The 17305-nt window shown below is 49.4% G+C and overlaps 4 protein-coding genes across 5 annotated transcripts; 2 read left to right on the top strand and 2 right to left on the bottom strand.

Moving 5' to 3' along the window:
- Positions 1-825: 825 nt before the first annotated feature.
- On the top strand, positions 826-7610 carry LOC6617315. Its single transcript, XM_002041605.2, has 15 exons — positions 826-1009; positions 1071-1195; positions 1265-1475; positions 1529-1661; positions 1717-1850; positions 1909-2535; positions 2602-2803; positions 2857-3236; positions 3291-3847; positions 3920-4219; positions 4279-4890; positions 4948-5997; positions 6060-7018; positions 7083-7464; positions 7522-7610. The coding sequence occupies exons 1-15, from the start codon at positions 865-867 to the stop codon at positions 7573-7575; spliced, it is 5871 nt and encodes a 1956-aa protein (XP_002041641.2). The 5' UTR covers positions 826-864; the 3' UTR covers positions 7576-7610.
- Positions 7584-8585, bottom strand: LOC6617314 (peptidyl-prolyl cis-trans isomerase, rhodopsin-specific isozyme). Its single transcript, XM_002041604.2, has 2 exons — positions 8009-8585; positions 7584-7881 (listed from the first exon to the last, which is right to left on the bottom strand). Exons 1-2 carry the CDS (start codon positions 8516-8518, stop codon positions 7678-7680), a joined length of 714 nt encoding a protein of 237 aa, XP_002041640.1. The 5' UTR covers positions 8519-8585; the 3' UTR covers positions 7584-7677.
- A 215-nt stretch (positions 8586-8800) lies between these two features.
- On the bottom strand, positions 8801-15385 carry LOC6617313 (serine/threonine-protein phosphatase 1 regulatory subunit 10). 2 transcript variants are annotated; one of them, XM_002041603.2, is made up of 6 exons: positions 15292-15385; positions 14276-14511; positions 14102-14199; positions 13760-14034; positions 12304-13620; positions 8801-10801 (listed from the first exon to the last, which is right to left on the bottom strand). In XM_002041603.2, the coding sequence occupies exons 2-6, from the start codon at positions 14276-14278 to the stop codon at positions 9108-9110; spliced, it is 3387 nt and encodes a 1128-aa protein (XP_002041639.1). In that variant the 5' UTR covers positions 14279-14511; positions 15292-15385; the 3' UTR covers positions 8801-9107. The 2 variants fall into 2 exon arrangements, with proteins under 2 accessions (XP_002041639.1, XP_032572419.1); XM_032716528.1 differs by lacking the exon at positions 15292-15385 and adding an exon at positions 14578-15275.
- A 584-nt stretch (positions 15386-15969) lies between these two features.
- LOC6617312 (KRR1 small subunit processome component homolog) lies at positions 15970-17165 on the top strand. The gene has a single exon (XM_032727219.1). The coding sequence runs from the start codon at positions 16054-16056 to the stop codon at positions 17089-17091; it is 1038 nt and encodes a 345-aa protein (XP_032583110.1). The 5' UTR covers positions 15970-16053; the 3' UTR covers positions 17092-17165.
- Positions 17166-17305: the final 140 nt, after the last annotated feature.

Below are 17305 nucleotides of genomic sequence, written 5' to 3'. Positions count from 1 at the left end.
AGTTTCGGGGCCCCGTTGACAATAAAAATGGCAATAGGATGGCGGAGGCCATCGCAACCGCACAACTGCCCTTCCTGCTCGCCCATATCATTAATTTTGCACAAAAGGACGAAATGTCCTTTTGCCAAGTGCAGGATCGGGCACAGACGGCGGTATCCTTCGAACGGACCAGCAAATAAATAAGGCAAACAGCCGGACTTTGTTGTGCATTGGCAGCTTTTGCGGTTGGCATTGCTTCGGTTTTGCACGTTGAAAAGTAGGGCTTACTAGGAACTAACTTTTACAAGTACCTTGAAATATATTTTGGAATTTTTCCACACAGATTTATTTGTAAAAAAAATAGTAATTTTGTCTTTAAAGATAGCGACTACTTCTTGCCATTTTTTGGCAAGACTCCACCTATATTTTCTCTCTGTGTATTTGGGCTTTCCGATGAAACTGTGGTTAAGGTCAAGCAAAAAGAAGAGGCTGCAACACGTTCGACATTTTGTGGTGCTCACGCTGCGTTGGGTTTTCCAAATTGAAATTGTTTTGCCAAAACAACAGCCCCAGAATAGCGACTACAGCCGACTACAGAGGACCACTGATTAGGAGGTAAATAGATGTAATAATAAAAATGAACCGCATTTCAACTTAATTAAGAACAGAAAAAAACAACTAAAACGCCTCTTGCACTGCTTGTATGAAATTTCAAATGCTAAACCGTTTCGCTGTGGTGAGTTGTGAACCGAAGTGCTGCCACCCTGTTGAAAAAACATCAGAGACTCACTGCGGTGAGCTCCGGCCTTTGAATTTCTATCAAGTTAAAACGAAACTATATTTTATGACAATCTTTGAGTTTTAGGTGACACACTACATGCCAGAATGTCCGATTCGGAATCGAATCCCGCGCAGGAGCCCGCTCGTCCAGCCCCAAACGCTGGAAAACCCGCCAAGGAGCGCCAAGCAAAGCCGCCAGTACGATATAGCAAAGCGAAGCGCCAGTTTCAATGCTGCGTGGCCAAGGAATGTAAGATTACAGACCATAGGTACTGGCTATATCAATGCCCTCTTCTTTCGTCCTCGCGCAGACTACAGTGAGTACTCCAACATGGTGGACACGCTGCACATAACGCCGCGGATGATGATACACAACAAGTGCTTCAGGGTCAACAGCACCTACGGTCTGACCCTCAATATCAAGAACACCGGACTGGTGAGTGTGTTGTAAACAGTGAATCACATTCCAATTATCCATTCTCACTCTAATGGAACTGGCCCGCAGTTTCCCCGCTTGGTCAGCGTAACCACCGACAGTCCGGAAGACACTTCTGTTTCGATACCGGAACTGGATCTGCATCGCTACCTGAACACTGACGAGTCGCTGGAAGTAAAGATCTGGATCAGGGCCTCCTCCAAGCGGGATATCAATCGCAGACGCCACATCCTGGTGGAGTGCTTTCACCCTAACATCATCTTCCAAGTGCCCATAGTTGGTAAGCTCGTCTGGTCGCCATGATTCCAATCCCATTGCCGTACTCTTCCTCAGTGCTGGACAAGCTGGAAAGTCCCTCGATTAGCGACACAATCACCTTTCCGAACTGCGTGCCCGGCAACAAGACGCACTATGAGATGATCATCTACAACCCCACCAAAGATCTTGTCCGAGTGCGGTACAGAAAGTAAGTTGTGCATTCATGAGACATGTAACAAGTCCAGCTCAAGATCATGTTACAGCACCAATCGGGGCCTGCAGATCAGTAACAACAAGGACATCCTGCCGCCGAAAGATTACGGCAAGCTCCTGCTGGTTATCCAGCCGAAAAAGCTGAACGTCTACAGGGGTTTCTTCAACATTAAGTTTGGCGTGTGTGAGTATTCCTAAATCCTTCACACCCGGCTGTGTGCTGAAATCGCATCTGATTGCAGTGCCCCCCAAGCCGGTGATGTTCTTCTTCACGCCCAAGTCCATGGGTGTGCACCTGAGCATCGGCAGCGTGGTCTTCGGCATGACCAAGTTTTCGCGAGAAGATGTGCGCACGGTAACCGTGTGCAACGAGACCCCCCACGAAGTCTTCGTTGCCGGCAAGTTCTACTCCGAGCCGTTAGGGGTGAGCGATAGCCAGGACATGGAAGGCACTCTCTCCAACAAACTGATCGACGATGCCGTCAGCATGCACAGCGTGCTGCTGTACGACTTCGAGGAGAACACGAGTATCCAGAACGTCCAGATCGATGCAGATGCGGCCAAGCACTTCGACTTCGACTTGCCGGCAAGGATTGGGTCCGCTTCTTCCGCTGAAATCCGATTGATTTTCCGCCCGAGCTACAATCCCGAAAACCCATTTTCGGACGACGTGGAGCCCCCGTACTTCCAGCGCAGTCGAGCCACCTTTTGCTTCACCGACGCCCAGGAGTGCATCGAATCGCACAACGTCATCCTCTCTGGATCAATCGGCGGCGTTGACATGGAGTTCCATCCGAAGACCATTGACTTTCGGAAGATCTACCTGGGCGAAGAGCACTGCGCCCAGATCAAGGTCCTCAATGTTGATGGTGATAGTAGAGCTACGGGGCTATGACCTCTGCCCATTAATACATGATATCAACTTATGTCCACAGATGTGCCCGCCAAAGTTGTGTACACTGATTGCTCGGATCCCGATGGGTCCGGAATTCGCATCACGCCAGCAGAGGGATTCTTTCTGGAGCCGTGCACACGCGGAATCTTCAACCTGTCCTTTTACACGCTGCTGCCCTCCCGGTTCACCAATACTTTGCGCTTCAAGGTGCAGAATGGAGCCCACTACAAGATCTCACTGAAGTAACTACCAGTGTAATGAAAGTGTAGCCCCTATTCACACCAATCTTCACCAGAGGCGCCGGACAGCCGGTGCAGCTGCGCACCTTCCCCCAGCTGGTGGAGTTCGGAAGCATTCCGATTGCGGTGCCCCAGAAGCGGTACATGCTGCTCATGAATCCGCTGGCAGTGCCCATTACGCTCCAGGTGAAGGCCACGGAAGATGGCGAAGAAACGCCGCTGGTCCTAAACATTCGCAGCGCCACGGATATGCTGCCCGTAACTGTGCGGGATCCCATACGGCATCTGCAGCAGGTGCACGAGGATCTGCAGAGCCAGCAGCTGGAGGAACATAAAGAAATCCACCTCACCATCACCGAGCCGGAACTGCTGTCTGTGAACTCCGTGAAGTCGACCGATTCCGTCTACAGTTCGGAGTTTGAGGAGGAAGTGATGGGTAAGCCTAGGGATTGGGATTTTAAAGTGTTGTTGCTACATACCTTCCACATAGAACCCATTCCGCAAATGGCCGCCCATCTGCTGACCAGCCTGAAGAAGCAGAAGATCTTCGAAAAGTCGGAGACCGATCGCCGAGTGATCCAAGAGGCGCTGATGGGTCTGCTGAGCTCCAAGTACTTCTCCGTGTTCACCAAGCACAACAACTACATATTCATGGACTGGAACGCCCTCCCCAGCGATCCACGTGAAGTGTTCTGTGACAATGAGATAATCTACCTGCGTCCAAACACCGGGCGCAGCATCACCATCCTTTTGGTGCCCAACAAGGTTGGCTACTTCCACCGATCGCTGTCCGTGCGGATTTGTCCCGTCGTCGCCAACCCTTCCTTGGAATCCAGCGATGATCACCCCATTATGAAGACTATGATCAAGTCGGAGTTCCTCTGCTCGAAGCTCTGGTTTGAGTATAACTGCGTTGTGCCCGATATTGTTTGGTCCAACATGGTTGACCTCTCCAGCCGAATCATTTACGCTGGCGAGGACTACGACTTTGAGATGAACTTCACCAACCGATCTACCATAGGTGCCTTTCTTCACTTTGACGTGGTTGTAAGTCATGGATAACCCCGAATGGAAAATGCTCCTGCAAACAGATGAGTAACTACACTTTTCTCTCCACAGCCCAACGACATGACATTCCGCGACGGCATTTGGAAGTTCTTCATCGACGGCGGATTGGAAGTCACTGCCAAGTGCGCGGTCACCTTCCGCTCCTTGGGCAGCACCAGGCTATCGGGTCTGGTCAGTATCGTGGGCGCCAAACGACCCTACGCCTTCCACCTGTTCGCCAACGTTTTGCCCTCCGAGATTCGGATTACTCCCATGTACGTGCACCAGCGCCTGCAGGTATACGAGAAAAGCGTGGTGCACTTCTATATCGACAACTACACGCCCACGCTCACGAAGCTCAGCATGCGGCTGGTAAGGGTACTTGGATGTATTTACTCCACAACTGACTTCCCTTCCAATTTCGCTGTTAGAAAGATATAGAATTCCAGTATCTGACGTCGAGGGGAGGCGCCCTGGCGTCCACGGGTCAGAGCATGTACACCACACTGGTGTCGGTGTTCACCGATCCCGACTTGTACCAGAACACTCTGTACATCGACCTTCAGTTTGACAATGTGATGATGCTGCCCATCACGTTTCTGGTGGAGGGCGTGCCCCTCTACTTTGAGCCCGATATCCGCAATGGATTCGATGCTGGATTGCTGTACACCGACACCAAGGAGCAGTTCCAGGAGAGCATTTACCGCCACCGCTTTCCAGTACGAGTGATCAACAAGGGTGGTCGCGCTTACCGCGTCCTGATCATCCGGCTAAATACCTACGGACCGGAGGCCAATGTCACATCGGGCTGTGCCACCAACGCCCTAACATCCCGATTCGACATGGAACCGAAGAACATCTACTTGTCGCCCAGTTGCGAGAGTCAGCTGGACATCCTGGCCAGCTCGTATGTGGAGGGCCACGCCACCGGCGACTTCCTGCTGCAGGTCATCGACCAAAAGTACCCGCAACGCAAGCACATCATAAGGATAAGGACTTCCGCCGACTTTGTGGACTGTCAACTGCAATGGATCCCAAAGCAGGTTAGCATTTGATTAGGATTACTATATAGTTTAATTCATTAATATTTATAACCCAAGCTGAACTTTAACTACAAACGCTGTGAGCCACTGAAGGAACGATCCTATGTGGAAACGCCAGTACTGTTTAATCCCTGTTCGTTGCCTATCGCTGAGGTTACGCTCCAGGTGACTGGTCCTTTCAGAATAAAGGAGTTCTACGAAGACAACTACGAAAAAGAGATTAGGATTAGCATGAATGACTTGGAGCGAAAGGAGATCTTTGTGATTCTCAACAGAGGCGGCCTGAAGAACCAATATTGCCGCCAAATCGAAGGAAGGATCGGGGTTATGGCGCTGGGAAAGCAGCTCAAGTCCCTTCCCCTCCGGCTGGCCATAATGGTGCCGGATGTGGTGATCCTGCAACCTGATCTCGTCCTCTTCGATCGCGGCGAGGCCTACGACAGCATCATCAATCTGGTCAACCAGGGCTGTATGCCAGCCGAGTTCAAGTGGAAGAGGCTGGAGACCACCGAGGTGTACATAGGCGACGAGGACGACCCGAATGGCATTGCTGGCGAAATTCTCTCCGAGATTCTGCGGATGCTGGAGTACGACTTCAGCTGCGAGGACCAGCCAAATATGACAAAGAGATACCAGGAGTGTCGCTGCCAGTTTCGTCGATTTGAGGAGGAAGGCGATTTTATTCTGGATCTCCTGGGCGACGTCATCAACGATATGGACTTGAGGCACAAGCCATTGCTATTCCCGCCAAAGGATCCCCCCGACGACCTGGAGGACCGCGATCAGAGCTCGACAAGTGTGGTGCGGGAAACCATCTCGGACATTCTTGATCGCTTGCACATCGACTCCAGCGATCAGTGGTCGGAGCCATCCTCGGAGTACTGCTTCTCCAGTCGCTTCATCTATTTCTACGAGAAGAGAGGCGTCGTCGAGCACATGGACATGGAGTGCAAGCTCCATCTGCCGCACATCCGGCGGAACCACGAGATGCGAGCCGTCTTCGAGTTGGTCATTCTGGGCGGACGTACTCAGCGATTCACCGTAACGCTGGTCAATCTTCCGCAGAAGATAAAGTTCCACAAGGAGAGCGTCTACATGGGCATTAAGGTGGGTATATTACCTATTGGATCCCATTACAGAATATGTAAATACATAAATCTATATACTAGCCCTGGTACGAGACTTTCGATACCACTCTGCGCGTCAACAACTTGAGCAGGTATCCGCTCCAGTTGGTTGTCGTCGAGGTGAAGGCCCCGGGCAAGGAGCAGGCCCACGAGAAGCGTCTGGTGGACGGCTTCTGCAAGCTGGTGACCAGCGATATTATGCAGCTGGAGCCACTTGGAGCGAGTCAGATACGTGTGAAGGGAATCCTCGGCTTCAGCGAGAGCTTCCGCCATTCCTTCGGAGCGATGATCAACAACAGCGACTCCAGCTACTTCCATCTGAGGGGGCAGGGCGTGTTGCCCATGCTGGAAATGGCTTCTCCACTACCCTCTGCGCCTATGGATCCCTTGGAGGTGGAGGAGGAGTACCGGTTGCTGCAGAAGATTTACCACTACGAGATCTTTCGCTCCATCACGGAGGTCGATGAAGAACCGAAAGGCGCAGGGGGCGAGGAGGAGAACCAAGTGGAGGAAAAACCATCCATCACCGAGGATTTCTCTTTGCTCTCCGCCAACGAGTCCGAAATGTCCTCCGAGCGGAAGGAAGCGCACGATTTTCAACTGTTCCGCATGGTCCACACCTACGTGATGGTGAACAACAACCAGGAGCTGCCCCATGCCACCGTCCTGAGGCAACTGATCCTGGCGGAGCGTTACCTAAAGCGACTCCGCACAAAGCAGGAGTTGTACAAGCTGCACCAGCAGGTCCATCAAACCTACCAAAAGATGCACAACTCGCCGGGAGTCAAACAGTCGGCGATGGTGAAGCACTTCACCGTCCAACCCATTCCGTGCGAGCAGCACGGCTACGTCCTTGACCTGGGTTCCATGGCCAGGAACTCCGTGCGGCGCTTCCAGCTCAAGCTGCACTTCTTCGGACCCGGCAAACTCATTGCAGCAGCACGCACGGCCGTCAGGATTCCGGGCTTATACGTGGACTTTAATGTCACGGATGCCAAGCAGTAAGTAGTATAATCTGATGCATTTTAATTTAGAAGAAACTCGAATAATAGTAATATCCCTTAGCTCCGACAAAAAGTTCTCCTTCTGGGCTGAGAAGTGCACGGCACTGGAGTACTTCAAGAAGAAGTACAGAAATATGATGGAGCGACTGATGGACGCGGAGCAGGATCCCAAGGTGAAGCACGCCCACTCCTTTGACCTGGACACAATGGTCCAACACCAGCGGGATCTGGCGCCCAAGGACCGACGCCTAATCGAGGAATACTACAACAGCCTGAACCGGTCCGTTTATCCAGACCACAAGCACCACTTCACGCTGGCCAAGATCTTCTCGGGCTGCTTGTCCAACTATTCCGGAGTGGACGTGACCATGGTTGGACTCTTTAAGCCGGAGTCGCGGTTCTACAAGAAGGACCAGCACGTGGAGGACTACCTCTTCATCGATGTGAGTTACTCTGACATAAGCTGAGCTAATCCTTTAATGCTGACACGTATCCCACAGTTGCACATGGGACCGACTCTTCCCATCCTACTGAAGGCCGTGCTCGTGTCCTAGGGAAGTCCTCAAGTTTTGTATGCATTTATTGTGGGTTTCATTCGGAGTGGATGGGGGCTTCTTAGTCTTATGTGCAGTAATAAAGCTTATACTCTAAAGTCCTCAGCAGTACATGTTGAGCTGGCGGAAGAAGTAGTGGAAGATGAGCAGAACGCAGAAGGAGCTGGTCACGGGCAGACCAGCCGCCTTGATCCATCCGAGTATGTTGAAGTCGTCCGGGTAGAACTCGAACTGCTCCGTGGGGATCTCGCCGCAGTTGGAGATCACCACGGGTGTCACAGGGAAGTCATCCGTATCGGTTTTTACCTGGAACGGAAAATGGGTCAGAAAAGTTTCTTTCATTTCTGTGTGGCTTTGCGTGTAAGCCACGATTGTGGTCCCGGTTTGCTTGAATCTAACCAGTAATGTCGATAAGTTTGTTTCGAATACTCACATCCTCAATGGCATAGATGGTGTCCATTCCCTCCAGCACCTTGCCGAATACGGTGTGCTTTCCGTCCAGCCACTTGGCGCCCACGGTGGTCACATAAAACTGGCAGCCATTGGTGTCCGGACCCCGATTGGCCATGCCCAAGTAACCGGGTCTGTTGTGCTCCACCGCCAGAGCCTTATCCTCGTCCGGAAAGTAGTCTCCATAGATGCTAATGGAGCCAGTTCCGTCGCCGTTCAGGATGTCGCCGCCTTGGACGAGGAAGCGGTCCACAACGCGATGGAATCGCGAGCCCACGTAGCTGGTCCCGTTGATGCCGCGCAAGCAAATGTGCCGGAAGTTGGCCACCGTCTTGGGAGCCAGCTTCCCGAAGAGTCCAAACGTGATCCTGCCCACCGGCTTCTTGTTGTGCTTCACATCCATGTAGATCCGCGAAGTCACCGTGAAGCTCAGACCACTGGCCACGGCCAGAAAGGCGCTGCACAGGATTATCCGATTCAGCAATGACTTCATGATTTTGCGGACCGAACGCGCTGATGAAATACACGTAACTGTAACGAAGACTGGACTATGGAAACTATACGAGTAGAAAGTGAATTCTGGGTCGCGGGCCTGGAAACGGAAGCCACAAAAGTTCCAGGTTAAGTGCAAGCACCGCATGATGATGACATACCCCCTGAAGACATCATCGATTTCAGCACCCGGCAGCAAACATCTTGTAAATATACCTACTGAGCATGTCTAATGAAAATCGAGTATGGTTTTTAATTCTAATCCCTAAAGAAATCAACTGCATTCGCTTTGCATCATATGACTTTGTATTTAATTGTGTAAATTTGAACTTATAAATATTTAACTATGGTAATCTGTATAATAATAAAGTTAGCGGGGCAGGGGATTGAACCCAGATCTTAGGCTAAAAACTTAGGGATAGACTGCGTCTACACAAAAATATACCGAATACATATATACACTTAGATTAACTAGCGGCAGCTAACCTGGATACAGTCTTCATGTGGGGACTCGATTTCGGAAATCACGGCCTCCGTTGCGCGTCTGAGATCTATGCAGCTGAATCCTCCGCAGAAGATTCGGGTAGGTCCTACAAGCGCTTCTTCTGCGGATGCACGTACTTGCAGTTCTTGCCCATGTTGCAGTGTCCTCGCATGAACTGCTTGCAGACGCCGGTGTTGCCATTGCCTCCTCCGCCTCCTCGATTGGGGCCAGATCCTGCTGAGCGCCAGTTGCCGCCGGAGTTCTCCTGGAAGTTGTTGCCCCCGCTGCGCCAGATGCCGCCGCCGTTGTTCTTGTTCCTGTTGTTGTTGTTCCTGGGTCCGCCCATCATCAGTCCTGGTCCCATTCCATTGGGCGGCCCGTTCATCATGGGTCCATTGGGTGGGCCGTTCATCATGGGGCCGTTGGGTCCCATCACTGGACCATTGGGTCCCATTACCGGTCCCGGCCCTGGGCCATTCATCATCATGGGCGGGTACTGATTGAATCCAGGTGGTGGGCCGTTTCCGAATGGGGACACTGGACTTCCAAACTGATTGCCCATAAAGTTCTGCGGTGGCATGTTGTTCATGTTCATATTGTTCATATCCATTCCGGGGCCACCGGGTCCGTTCATCATGGGCGGTACACCGGGCGGCCCACCTCCCGGACCCATTTGGTTCTGCCAGATTTGCGGCGCTCCGTTGGGCACTTGATTTGGCATCATGTTTGGTGCGGGTGGCATTCCCGTGGGAGCAGGCGGCATGCCTGCCATGAACGGATCGAATGGGTTTTGCATTAGGTTCGGTCCAGCTCCCAGTCCGGTCAACATATTTTCATTGAAGCCCATGTCCGATCCGCTGATATTTGCTCCGACTCCCGAGCTAGGCACGTATTTCTTGGGCTCCGGCCACGCCAAGGCACTGTAGTCGTTGACAGCATCCGGATTCCCCGTCAAGTCATCCATGGGTATCACGGGAATGTCATGAGCAAAATGCGGCTCCAGTTCCGCCTCCGCAGGACTGTCGGGAATCATGTCGGGCGAGAAGTACAGGGCTCTTAGAGTGGTGGCCTCCCTGTCCATCTGCACCTGGCGCTGCTTGGAAAGGTTTCCGTTCGGGTGGTCGGGCACGTTATCGACTTCGAGTAGGGGCCGCCACTCCATTTGCGGCTCCATGGTGTCGTCGAATCCACGCCGAGCAATGGTCAGCGCGTCCCGCTCGCTGAATCGCTCCATGTTCTTCATTTCCAGGAAGGTCTGCTTCATCACATTTACTCGCTCCGAGCGGTCAACCTCGAAGTATCGTACCTGTGTGAGCTTATCCTCTGACTGCCAGGTTAGCTTCTTTTTCGGGCCCTTGCGGCGGTGCAGCGTGAGCACTCCCGGTGGTCCATCGGGTCCACAGCCAGGCCCAGGCTTCTTGGGCTCCTCGGGAAGATCTTCAGCGCTGTCAGAGGTGCTACCCGCTTCTCCGCCTTCTCCTCCTGCCGCAGCTTTCGCCTTTTGCACCTTCTGCTCGATGTCCTCCTTGACCCTCTTAAGGGGAATGTCGTCGTCATCGGCATCCGTGTCCTTGCCGGGTGACCCGGAGCGCGCATCATCGTTTTCCTTGCTGCTGTCGTCCGACTTCTCCTCGCTCTTCGACTCGTCCAGAGTATCCTGGTAGAACTTGAGCGGCGCCAGTGGCGCGTCCTTGTCCGTGGGCGATGTCGCAGACGTCCGCTTGCGCTTCACCACCTTCTTGGGTTCGATGGAGGCGGCCAGGGCGTCCGAGAACAGGTTGGTCTCCACCAGGGTTTGAACTGGAAAAATGAGGGTAAAGTAAGTAATCGCTCCAGTAATTGGTTTGGTTAAGAAATTGATTAAGTGGCCTTCGTTGAATGGCCCATTGGCTTTAGTGGGTTTTGCTTTTGCTGGAAATTGGTAGAAGTAAAAAAGTTATGGAAATAACCAATCTGGTCTGGACACACACACTTGTTGCGTTTCAGATTGTTTAATTTCGATAATTAAGGATTTAGGGGTCCCTACTGAAATTTAGCACCGAGTATATACCAAAACCTAGAACTACTAAGCAATTCATCAATTTTCTTCAAAAGTGCTTTAAATGTGTTGGCTTGCACGACTTTATTAGGTATATATGTTAATTTCACATATAAATGACATATGTTAATCAACATTTATGGCAAAATGTAGTTATTAGACCTTTTTTTATTTAACTTATTTTTTACCCCAAAAAGAGTGTTTTTAAAGTACACTTAAATCAATGCGATTGAAACTACAATCAAACAAACTACAAAAGTACACTTATTAAAATTGTATTGTTAAGATTACTAGTTATAAACAATAGTTAAACATCTTTAAAATGTAAAGCTGTGGGGCTCAATATTTATGTGAGACACCCGTCAGCACAGCGATAAGTGTCATTGGGTTTCCTCAACGCTAATCTACCCAAGGAACCCGACTGCGATCAGATTACGCGCACCGAGCAGTTTGCTGGCAAGGTGACGCATCCGCTGATGACGCACTACGGAGAGGATGTGGGTAAACTAGGGTTGCCTGCTCTAGCGAGGCGAACAATTGTGGAGACCCTCGGTGACGCACGACAGCAAAATCGAGGCCAAAGCGAAGCAGCTGGGACTCAAGCCCACGGTGGTGATCGAACCACCTACCAACTTATAGAACCGCCAGCTTAATTCAATATTTTCGTTTTAGTTTCTTTTGCGCTCAATGCGTTTTTTATTCAATAGAAAAATCGTATTTTTCTAGAGGAAACCGTATTTTATTTGTAAGTCTTTAACGTGGGCTGCTCGCCAAGTGAATCTACATACCTTATAGCTAAGCTAAGCTAAATACGTTCAAGATTTGAGGTTTGGATACTTAACATCAGGCGGCGACAACGACGACGGCATCGTCTGTGCCTCAGATTTCGTTTTCGTTCGGTCTCAGCGCATGCGCAATGACCGGATTTCGGGATTCAACTTCATCCGCCGTCATCCGGAATCGAGGTCATAGACTCACACTCGGGCAGCTCGCAGTTCAAAGTTGATCCGGGGATAACACCGCCACGATTGATACATTATAATGCAAGGTACCCACACTAAAAGACCCCCACTTCTGCTCTACAATTTAAGACCCGCCCCAAGCAAAATTAAACACCTTGAGAATGGAATGGAGATCAACAAATAATACGGCGGAGTTCGACATTCGACTCCGATCGAAAAAAAAAGCAAAAGCCACCAAAGTTGTTGGGCTGTGGAAAAAATAGAGAAGAGCATTAATAGTGATTCTGGCATCTGTTGCTTACTCTTTTTGGGCGCTATCAGCTTGGCGGCTCCGGGCCTCTCCACATGTCCCGCGACGTTGTTGATGTCGATCTTGGCCTTCTTGTCGGTGGACAAATCCCTGGGCGGCGGCGATGGTCGCTTCAGTGAAGACGGGACTGACATTAGAGCGGGAGAAGTGGGAACCGCCGACGATGTGGGCTTCTTTAGGCCCTTGCGCGATGGGGGAGGCGGAGCCTCTTCCGTCAGGCCATGCGATCTGAATTTAGACTGGTACGTCTTTACAGTGGCCGTCTTTTCGGTGTCCCGGCGAATCTCTATCGAAATGGAGGCCTTGCGGGACATGATAGGAATCGATCTAGGCTTCTGTGCGTCGCTCTCCTTTGCCGAAGCTGTAGGAGATGTACCTGCAGCATTTGATGCTGCCACAGCTGGCGGAGGCATTAGCTTGTTGTCCTTGTCCTGCTTCGAGGATGAGGATGATGACGAAGTTGACGACGACGACTTGCGATCTTTGGACGAACTAGAACCAGAGCTGCTCGACGACGACGAGGAGGACTTTGAGGACTTGTGTTTATTCGAGGAAGAAGAAGACGAACCGCTGCTGCGCTCCCGGTTCTTGCTCGAGCTGGAGGAACCGGAACTAGAGCGAGCCTTGTCTTTATCGCGGTATTTATCGCTAGAACTGCGATGGGAAGAGGAGGAAGAAGAGGAGGAGCTCTTGGAAGAACTGCTCTTCGAAGAGGAGGACGACGAGGAAGAGGACGACTTATGGCTAGATGAGGACGACCTATGACTCGAACTTTCCTTCTTTCTATCCTTCTCGCGCTCCTTTTCGGACCGTTTACTTCTGTCGCTCTTGGAGCTCTTATGCTTCTTATTATCCACGTCCTCCCCAGACTTAACCTCCGCCGCGGAGCTACTATCATCTAAACCGGACTTTCTCCCCAGACTAGCGTCGGTTAATGAGTGGGTTGCGGAGGAGCCCTTTTCCAGGTGTTCCTCCTCGTTGTCCTTCGATGCTGTGCCAGAAACATTTTCGTCGCCACCATCTGGGTTGTCCAACAAGGGTTTCCACTTAATGGTAATGCTGTTGGAATTGCTACTGTTGGCCGCCGAGGTGATGGTATACGTCACAGGTGCTCCGGCGCTATCAGTGCTGTCTGAAGAAGAGGCAGAGTCCGGGACTGAAGCGGAGCCAGGTCCAGAAACGGATGCTGGAACCTGAGAGGCAGTAGTGGCTGCAATTTGTGGGGCTGCACCTTGGATCGTCATGCTTGTGTTTTCCGTCACAATCTTCAGCCACTGCTCTACCAATCGCTTGGCTAGAATGCGAACACCTGGAAAACGGGGTCGAGAAAAGCCAATTAGTAATCCCTAGGTAATTAAAAGCATTAAGGACAGCCCAAAACATGACTCAAAAAGACTAATCAGGAGTAAGGACTACGACTAGGATTAGACAAATCAAAGAAAACTTACCTTCATTGCCGCCATCCTTGCACAGACCCTTGACCAGAATAGGTGCTGAGTTTATCTTGAGGCGATTCACATCCACGGGAGAAAGGAGAAGCAGTTCCAGGATCTCCTGCACCAGCGGCCAGTTCATCGCCCTGATGGCATCATTTAGCCAGGTGTAGACCAGCGACCAACCGCCCACCGCCATAAAGTCACCCAATAGTTCCGTCTTTGTGGATTTCAGAATTTGTACGTACACACATTTCGAGACGAGTTTTTTTGAATACTTGGCCATCAATCTGTGGGCGAAAATCTTGATATTAGCAAACGCCGATAGGTGTCGCTGCTGACAAGTGGTGAACTTACCCCGAAATGCGTTTCACCTCTACTGCACTTAAAATTCCACCATTGTTGTCCAAAAGCACCCGCAGGCACCTCAGCAATTGCAGTGGAACTATGCGAGGCTGTCGAACAAAAACATTAAATAAGTCACTTATAAATAAAGCACAACTTTTTTTCATTTTCCAGCCAATAACTCACCATTTTCTTTGTTTGTGTGGAAAACAAAAAAATGTATCTGGCAACGCTGAACTCCGTATGGCCGTCTCTCTTCCACACTTGTAGGTGTGACCATACGCAACGTGTGCGCGTGTGTTGGATCGTGCGTGTGTGCAGCGACACTCGCTTTTGTTGGTATGGGTGTCTTAATAGATACTAAATTTCCACTGATTACGTAATTCCATAAGAATTCGCTTTTTCAAGGACTGCAATAGTATCTAAAATAGGAGAAAACACCAGTCTGAGAACAAATTTCGCAGAATAAAATTTTGCTATATCCCTACAATTCACTTTTAAAACGAGTATAAAACAAATTCCAGCAGCAGCGCCAGAATATGATAAATGGTGTTATTTTATTGTGTCAACTCGCAGTAAACCAATAATCCCTCCGCTTGAGTGTTCTGTTTTTTGTTTTGGAGCTGCAGAAAACGTGTTTTACGCGTTGCGATTTTTCAGGCACTGATGAAATGCAGACGTGTGCTCTCGGCTATCGGTAATCGATATGCCAATGCAGCCCTGAAGGCTGTCCACTCTCAGAAAACCGAAAATGAAATATTACGACGTATTGATACGAAAACATGCGTTTGTCTGAACGTTTGTAGCACAAATGTCTCTCTACCTCGTTTTGGTTACAACCCAAATTTGACTTTAGGTACAAACAAAATGTGAAAGTTACTCAGTTTTTCTGTTAAAGCAAGTTGGCAGCGCCTTGCCACGCACACAACAATGACGCCATTTTGATTTTCACAATTTTTCACAAAGGCGTAATTAAATCCGCAGCCAAGGGAAATGCTAGAAAATTGTCTTTTTATAGCAACTACAACAATATCGGCCACTTTATATTGATTTTTCTTTCTTTAATCCTAATTATCGGCTTTCGTTCACGTCCACGCCCCAAAATTGGACATGCGGTTGGGTCCGCACACTTAGGTCGAGCAAATCGGTAATAAGCCTTCCAGAAAATATATATTAAGTGTACAATTGTTTATCGGCCTTACAATTTGTTAAATATTTATTTGGCGACGATTTTTCTATCTCTCCGAAAACTCCTGCGAGCGCTTTGCTTAGGCTTACAAAATCGTGTGACCTTTCCTTGCTTGAAAATAAAAGTTGTTTAGAAAATACCAAAACGCATAGTCGGAATATAGTATTAATTAATACCCCTATTTTGAAAGTATAAACAATAATTATTTACACAAAAACACTTTTAATAGAAATGAAATTAGTTCTTAATTAACAGTTTCAAAACCTATCAACGGTGGATAAGAGCGAATGCTATAATAAAAAATTTATAATATTAAGATTTTGATTCATGTTAATTATTCGAATACATATAATGGATTAAGTTATAATTATAGTTTTTTTTTCAACTAAATAAAATTTCTGAAAGTATCAGATTATCACATTATTTATATTATTTCAGATTTTCAGAATTGCATATTTTATTAATATTGATGGACCCAATATCCACAATATTTGAGTTAGATTGGAATTGGAGTTTTGTTAAGGCATTTATCTGGGACATGATCAAAAATATAATTGTATATGAATATAGAATGTAAACATTATAAATCGAATAATTTATTTTATAATCAAGCTAAAAATAAATCTTTAAATAGATAATTAATCAATAATATTAACAAGCCAGTTTTCCCTGATATGGTCACACGCATTTACCGCTGATCTGGCAGCCTGGCCAAAACAAGCGTGCACAAGAATCTTACCTGTAGAGGAATTAGCCTCTGAAAAGACGAGTAACGATGAGCGAAAGTGAAGCGGAGGAGACCAAAATCAGCACCGAGCCGGTGGACAATGCGTGGGCCTTGAAGATCCCTGCCTTCAGGCAGGAGGACAACCCGCATGGGATGGTGGAGGAGAGCTCCTTCGCCACGCTGTTTCCCAAATATCGGGAGCGCTATCTTAAGGAGGTTTGGCCTCTGGTGGAGCAGTGCTTGGCGGAGCACCACCTGAAGGCGGAGCTAGATTTGATGGAGGGCAGCATGGTGGTGAGGACCAGTCGAAAGACCTGGGACCCCTACATCATTATCAAGGCGCGGGATATGATCAAGTTGATGGCCAGAAGTGTTCCCTTCGAGCAGGCCAAGCGGGTCCTGCAGGACGACATCGGGTGTGACATCATCAAAATCGGAAACCTTGTGCACAAGAAGGAGAAGTTCGTGAAGCGGCGACAGCGTTTGATAGGACCTAACGGCGCCACCCTGAAGTCCATTGAACTGCTCACCGATTGCTACGTTTTGGTTCAAGGAAACACAGTCTCCGCCTTGGGTCCTTACAAGGGCCTTCAGCAGGTGCGAGACATTGTCCTGGAGACCATGAACAATGTGCACCCCATATACAACATCAAGGCTCTGATGATCAAGCGGGAGCTGATGAAGGATCCGCGCCTGGCCAATGAGGACTGGTCCCGATTCCTGCCCAAGTTCAAGAACAAAAACATTAGCAAACGCAAGCAGCCGAAGGTCAAGAAACAAAAGAAGGAGTACACCCCATTCCCGCCCAGCCAGCCGGAGAGCAAGGTGGACAAGCAGCTGGCCAGCGGAGAGTACTTCCTCAACCAGGAGCAGAAGCAAGCGAAGCGCAACCAGGAGCGCACCGAGAAGCAGAAGGAGGCGTCCAAGCGCCAGGACGAACGCCGCAACAAGGACTTTGTCCCGCCCACGGAGGAGTCGGCTGCTTCAAGCCGGAAGAAGGAGGATGGCTCCACCTCCAACAAAGTGGACGTGAAGGCCCTGAAGGCCAAGCTGATCAAGGCCAACAAGAAGGCGAGGAGCAGCTGATAGTTTTCCTAGTTTTAATTAGTCCGTAAGCCTATTCAATAAAACAGATTTTCTGAGCAATGTGGAAATGGAAATCTTAAGGTTTTCTAATGAGATGAAAAGTTTGTGAGGACGAACTGGTATTAGTTCTAGTTTCTAGTTGTTTTTTGTTTTAAAAGCCAATCTCAAAAAATCCAATAGATTCATAATGCAAATTCTGCAAGTATATGATAGA

The sequence above is a fragment of the Drosophila sechellia genome, chromosome 2L (genome assembly GCF_004382195.2).
Source record: "Drosophila sechellia strain sech25 chromosome 2L, ASM438219v1, whole genome shotgun sequence".
In the NCBI taxonomy this organism is placed as follows: domain Eukaryota; kingdom Metazoa; phylum Arthropoda; class Insecta; order Diptera; family Drosophilidae; genus Drosophila; species Drosophila sechellia.
This window is presented reverse-complemented; position numbering and strand designations above follow the sequence as displayed.

Excerpts from the sequence above, each read along its gene's own strand:
- LOC6617315 (XM_002041605.2), top strand. The coding sequence starts at position 865 with ATGTCCGATTCGGAATCGAATCCCGCGCAGGAGCCCGCTCGTCCAGCC. Across the intron at positions 1,662-1,716 it reads GTCCGAGTGCGGTACAGAAA|CACCAATCGGGGCCTGCAGA; the intron begins GTAAGTTGTGCA and ends ATCATGTTACAG. Across the intron at positions 3,237-3,290 it reads GTTTGAGGAGGAAGTGATGG|AACCCATTCCGCAAATGGCC; the intron begins GTAAGCCTAGGG and ends CCTTCCACATAG.
- LOC6617314 (XM_002041604.2), bottom strand. The coding sequence starts at position 8,518 with ATGAAGTCATTGCTGAATCGGATAATCCTGTGCAGCGCCTTTCTGGCC. Across the intron at positions 7,882-8,008 it reads CCATCTATGCCATTGAGGAT|GTAAAAACCGATACGGATGA; the intron begins GTGAGTATTCGA and ends TTTCCGTTCCAG.
- LOC6617313 (XM_002041603.2), bottom strand. Across the intron at positions 13,621-13,759 it reads CAAGGATGGCGGCAATGAAG|GTGTTCGCATTCTAGCCAAG; the intron begins GTAAGTTTTCTT and ends CCCGTTTTCCAG. Across the intron at positions 10,802-12,303 it reads GCTGATAGCGCCCAAAAAGA|TTCAAACCCTGGTGGAGACC; the intron begins GTAAGCAACAGA and ends TCATTTTTCCAG.
- LOC6617312 (XM_032727219.1), top strand. The coding sequence starts at position 16,054 with ATGAGCGAAAGTGAAGCGGAGGAGACCAAAATCAGCACCGAGCCGGTG.